This window comes from Solanum lycopersicum, chromosome 10, assembly GCF_036512215.1.
Source record: "Solanum lycopersicum chromosome 10, SLM_r2.1".
NCBI lineage: Eukaryota > Viridiplantae > Streptophyta > Magnoliopsida > Solanales > Solanaceae > Solanum > Solanum lycopersicum.
The window spans coordinates 45,808,754-45,814,526 of record NC_090809.1 but is presented as its reverse complement, the minus strand read 5'-3'; the positions used below and the strand labels follow the sequence as shown (position 1 = coordinate 45,814,526).

Genomic DNA, 5,773 nt, shown 5'->3' with positions numbered 1-5,773 from the left:
ACCTCAGCGTGAGCACCAGCGTGTTTTTCCTTGCGTGTAATTCAGACATCAAATTCAGACGTAAAATCGAGCCCAGCGCTGCCCCCGTGCGCGTCACCTTCCTTTCACGCGTGAAACTGTCTATGTCTATCTTTAAAGGAAACTATCTTTACTTGTCTTTTGGTTTGTTCATCGCTCGATTGTTTTCAGCTTTAAAACATGGGAGAAGGGTCAAATATGCCCCTAAACTATTTGAAAAGGTTTAGATATACCCTCCGTTTAAAGATTGGTCCATTTATACCCTCGCCGTCCAACTTTTGGTCTACATATGCCCTTTTGAGCGTTAGTTGGCCAACTCGGAATATCCAACTCATTTTATTTTTATTCAAAAATGCCAAATGGATTTTCTACGTCATTTTTATTATTATCACTTGACATTTATATTCAAGGGAAAAGGGTCAAATATGCCCCTAAACTATTCAAAAGGTCTAGATATACCCCCGTTTAATGTTTGGTTAATTTATACCCTCGCGTCCAAACTTTTGGTCTACATATGCCCTTATGGATGTTAGTTGGTCAATTCGAGATATCCAGCTCATTTTACTTTTCTTTAAATGTCAAATGGATTTTCCACATCATTTTTATATATTATTACTTGACATTTATTTTAAACGAGAAAGGGGCATTTTATGCCCCTAACTATCCGACCTAATTTTAAAACACATATATGACCCGTCTTTTAAGTAATCTATACAACCTGACCCTTTTTTTAAATACCCTATATGGGTCGGATTAGGGCATAATTGAACCATTTAAATGGCGAACACTATCGTGCTCTGATTGAAACTACCGAGGAATCAATGGCACGACAACTAAAGGAAAAGGAAGTCGAAGTTTGAAAAGCGTTTAGGCGCAACGCAGAGCTGGAGGCGCAAATCTGGCAGGTAAGGGCTAGAGCAGAGGAATTCACCGCAACAACGTTACAGACACAACTGCAAGCTGCAGCAGGCAAAGATGATGTAAATAACAAAATAATTCACACATATATGAGTCGGATTAGGGGCATAATTGAACCATTTAAAAGACGGTCGTATATGTGTTTTAAAATTGGGTCGGATAGTTAGGGCATAAGTGACCCCTTTCTCTTTTAATATAAATGTCAAGTAATAATATATATAAATGATGTGAAATCCCATTTGGCATTTAAAGAAAAGTAAATTGAGTTGGATATTTTGAGTTGACCAACTAATACCCATAAGGGCATATGTAGACCAAAAGTTGGACGCGAGGGTATAAATGGACCAAACTTTAAACGGGATATATCTAGACCTTTCGAATAGTTTAGGAGCATATTTGACCCTTTTTCCCTTGAATATAAATGTCAAGGGATGATACATAAAAATGACGTGAAATATCCATTTGGCATTTAAATAAAAGTAAAATGAGTTGGATATTCCGAGTTGGCCAACTAACGTCCAAAAGGGCATATGTAGACCAAAAGTTGGACGGCGAGGGTATAAATGGACCAAACTTTAAACAGAGGGTATATCTAAACCTTTTCAAATAGTTTAGGGGCATATTTGACCTTTTTCCCTTAAAACATAGTTGAGAAAACATATGTCTTTATTTATTTTCCTGAGCATGGCTAAGTTTGTTCAATGTTGTAAGCTGTCTAAATTCTGAAAATCGTAGTCAAGTCATTAATGTAATCACTCTTTCGTCCATGTATATGTTTGGTGACCAATAAACGCTTCTATAATCTGATAATAAATATTTCGTAATATTAAATTTATTTTCATGTGTAATTAAACCGAAGAATGGTGTGAAATTTGATTACTTGGTAAAATTGAAAAGTTTACAGATTTTGATCAATTTACAATTTTTTATTTTTGAAATAGTATGAACAATATCTGACATTTTGTATTAATAATGTGTGAACGTTAAATGAAATGTGATTTTTTGGTAAAAGCTATTCCATATTATATTTAAATTTTCATATGTTATTTTTTTTTGTATATTGTTTAAATAAGAAAACTGTATTAATTTCTGTATGTAATGTATATAAATAGTGTATGCAATATATATGAAAGCCAATATTTCTAGTCATACACAGCAGTGATTGATTTGTAATATATATATGAATTCTGTATAAAAATTTGATTAACTGTGTATTAATTTTTTATTAAATTAGATAAATTGTGTATGAAAGTGAATTTTAGATTGTATGTAGCAGTTAATTGTATAGTATGAGTTATGTATAAACGTTGTATTAAGTTTGTATTAATTTAAAATTTTGTTATTGCATATATAAGTGAATTGTATATAAATTGTGCATGAAGTGTGTATTAATTTTGTATAAACATTGCATTAAATGTGTACTAAATAGTGTATTAATTGTGTATTAAATTACTATAGTGTATAAACATTGTATTAAGTGTGTATTAAATTTAAATTTTGTTATTGCATATATAAGTGAATTGTATATAAATTGTGTATGAAGTGTGTATTAATTTTGTATGAATAAATTTACAATTTTATTATGGAATGCACTGAATGTAATTTTAATGTTGTGAAACAGGGAAATACGTCGACTTTGAGATGGAGGACATCCTATACGATACTTCTACTCTTTATACTGGTTTAGTTAATGCTATAGTAACTCAGCTAAATATAGAAGAAAATATAAATTCTGTTGAGATAAAGTATACAGTTAGCGAAATGTGTCCATCTATAAAAATTCATAATGATGTTGGGGTAAAGGTTTTTCTAGATCAGATGAGGGTAAATTTGAATTTTTTTACAAAATATCCATTATGCATCACTTTGAAAGATTGTGAGCAGTATAACAAATGTCATAGAGTTATAGTTAATGATAGAATAAATTCTGATGTTAGATTATCACAGACTAACATAGATCTATATTCCAACAATTCTATCCATTTGATCGGAATGGATTTAGACGGAGTTGTCAATTATAATAGTGAAGTAAATAATGATATAATATGTGATCATTCTTACCTATTTGTAGCTGATAATCAGATTTATAATAATAAAGAAACCCTTAAGGAGGTTATGAGACATGTTGGACTTGTTGAGAAGTTCAGCTTTCGGGTTGCGCGGTGTAATGCATCTAAGTAAGTTTAAAATTATTTTTTATTATTTTATTTGTTTTGTTATAATGTATATATTGTAATGTATATTTTCTTAAATTTTGTAACAATTTTCACCTGAATTGTATTTCTAAGACTTGTTCTTGAATGATGAGGGCATCTAGTTTGAATAAATCGAGTTTATTCAAAGTTAGGAAGTATATTGCTCAGCACACATGTTCTGTTAGAGAAAAAGTTTATGCCAGACGTCAAGGGATAACTGACATTGTAGTTGTCTTGATAATGGAGAAGTATATTGATCCATCTAAGGTATATATTCCAAAAGATATAGCTGATGATACGTTGAAATTGCATGGCGTTTCGTTGACATACATACAGGCATGGAGAGCTAAAGAAAAAGCAGTAAAGTTGGTGCGAGGAGATCCAGCAGAATGTTATGCAAGATTACCTGGTAATTTCAAAAATAATGATAAATTTAAACATTAGTCATTGTGTTGTACTGTAACAGTTTCGTGTATTCTTTATGTATAAAATATGTATATTTTATGTATGAATTGGACTGTTATTTTCAGGTTATTTTTACATTTTGGAGCAAACATATCCAAGATCAGTTTTGAAAATAAAAAGGAATGAAGGTGATACATTTTTATATGCATTTGTTGCTTTAGAATCTTGTATTAGGGGTTGGGAATATTGTAGGCCAATTGTAGTTGTTGATGGTGTGACATTAAAATGTTCATATGGTGGTACAATGTTAACTGCAAGCACATTGGATCCGGGAGGTAAATTATTAGCCTATTTAATTTTCTAATTATATAATATAATGAAAAAATATATGAATGATATTTCTGATTTGTGTGATATTTTTTTTAAAATTAATGAGCAGGTCATATACTTCCGTTGGCGTATGCGATAGTAGATTCTGAAAATGATACTTCATGAACATGGTTCTTTGAGCAGTTTAGAGAAGCATATGGAGTTAGACAAAATATGTGTTTTATGTCAGACAGAAATGAAAGCATATGGAAAGGGACAACAAATGTATATCCCGAATCAGAACATTATGAATGCATATGGCATTTATCAGTCAATGTGTTGAAGAATTTCAATAGAAATACTGAAGATTTGAAGATTTTGTTCTTTTCATTGGCAAAAGCTTATACAAAACAACAGTTTGAGACAATTATGGGAAGAATAGATCAGATAGATATGCAAATACGACCATACTTGTTTGATATTGGTTATAGCAAATGGTCAAGAGCTTACTCAAATTGTAAGCGCACATGGACCATGACTTCAAACATCGCGGAGTCATTGAATAATGTTAACAGATTAGCACGGAGGTTACCGGTGATTTCACTTCTTGAGTTTATAAGGGTAACAATTTAGAGGTGGATTCACAAGCATAATGAGGAGGCTGATAAGACTACATCTAATCTGACAAAAAAAATGATGTTTATCTACATAAAAGTATTACGTTGTCGTGCAATATGAGGGTATGTGTTTCACTGTATTGTATTTTTAATTCTTAATAATCTGCAGCATGTATAAATTTTTATATTTTTTTCATAGGTGATACCTTCAACTGTTGATCTGCATGTTGTAGCTGAAGGAGCAAAGAAATACATAGTAAATTTAAACACAAGGATGTGTAGTTGCAGAAGATTTCAACATTATGAGATACCGTGTGGTCATGCAATTGCTGTTCTCCGGTACAGGAAGTTACATGAAGCAGGTTTCTGTTATGCTTTTTATAGCCTCAAGAATTTAAAAGATGTTTATGCCATTCCTGTCGAGCCTATCCCGTGCGAGAGTACATGGGATATACCAAGTTATATTTCAGATCCTAAAATGATGTCGCCTGGTCCAAAAAGATCAGCGGGAAGACCCATATTTGAACGATGGAAGGGGTTCGCAGATGTGAAATTCAAGAGGACAAAAAACACATGCAGTAGATGCCATCAGGTTGGACACAATAGGAAGATATGTTCAAATTATCCTGTACAAAAATAATGATTTCGTACTGTTACATCTGTGTTTTTGAGGGTTTACATTGTTATAACATGTTTTTTTATTGAATCATATTACATTTCATACAAATGTCATACATTGTATATACAACTGTTCATATGTTAACAAATGTTAACATTAATAAGTCGTATAATCATATAACATTTATACAGTTATTGCATAATGAATGGGGACTACATACAAAATTTATACATTTATACATTTAATACTTGCATATAAAAAATAATGTATGTTTATGTTCTACATATCAAATTATAATATCTTATAATTAATACAGTTTTCATACATTATTCAAACTAGTAATATAGGTAACATTTGTTTCTATTTGTATTTTGAAAAATATATTTAAAAATATACAGTATTCATATATTATTCATACAAAACAAATGTATGCAAAAGGTCATACACATTTATTTAGGTATAATTGTATATTTATTCATAATGTCGTATTGAATCATGTGTCAGTACTAATTTCATATAATTTTCATACGCTATGCTTGTAAGAATTTATATGATATAATTCGTACATTTTTCATACATTATTCATACAAGTAATATAAATAACATCTGTTTCTGTTTGTATTTGAGAGTGTATAGTTTTAATATAGTATTCATGCAAAACAAATTTTATGGAATAATTTAACATTATATAT

The 5,773-nt window shown here is 30.7% G+C and overlaps 1 protein-coding gene across 1 annotated transcript; it reads left to right on the top strand.

Moving 5' to 3' along the window:
* The first annotated feature begins 3,239 nt into the window (after positions 1 to 3,239).
* LOC101252828 (uncharacterized) lies at positions 3,240 to 5,102 on the top strand. Its single transcript, XM_010329289.2, has 5 exons — positions 3,240 to 3,540; positions 3,662 to 3,871; positions 3,976 to 4,004; positions 4,050 to 4,466; positions 4,662 to 5,102. Exons 1-5 carry the CDS (start codon positions 3,240 to 3,242, stop codon positions 5,100 to 5,102), a joined length of 1,398 nt encoding a protein of 465 aa, XP_010327591.2.
* Positions 5,103 to 5,773: the final 671 nt, after the last annotated feature.

Coding starts and splice junctions, on each gene's coding strand:
- LOC101252828 (XM_010329289.2), top strand. CDS start 3,240: ATGAGGGCATCTAGTTTGAATAAATCGAGTTTATTCAAAGTTAGGAAG. Junction 3,872..3,975: donor AAGCACATTGGATCCGGGAG/GTAAATTATTAG, acceptor ATTAATGAGCAG/GTCATATACTTCCGTTGGCG. Junction 4,005..4,049: donor TTCCGTTGGCGTATGCGATA/GTAGATTCTGAA, acceptor TTCTTTGAGCAG/TTTAGAGAAGCATATGGAGT.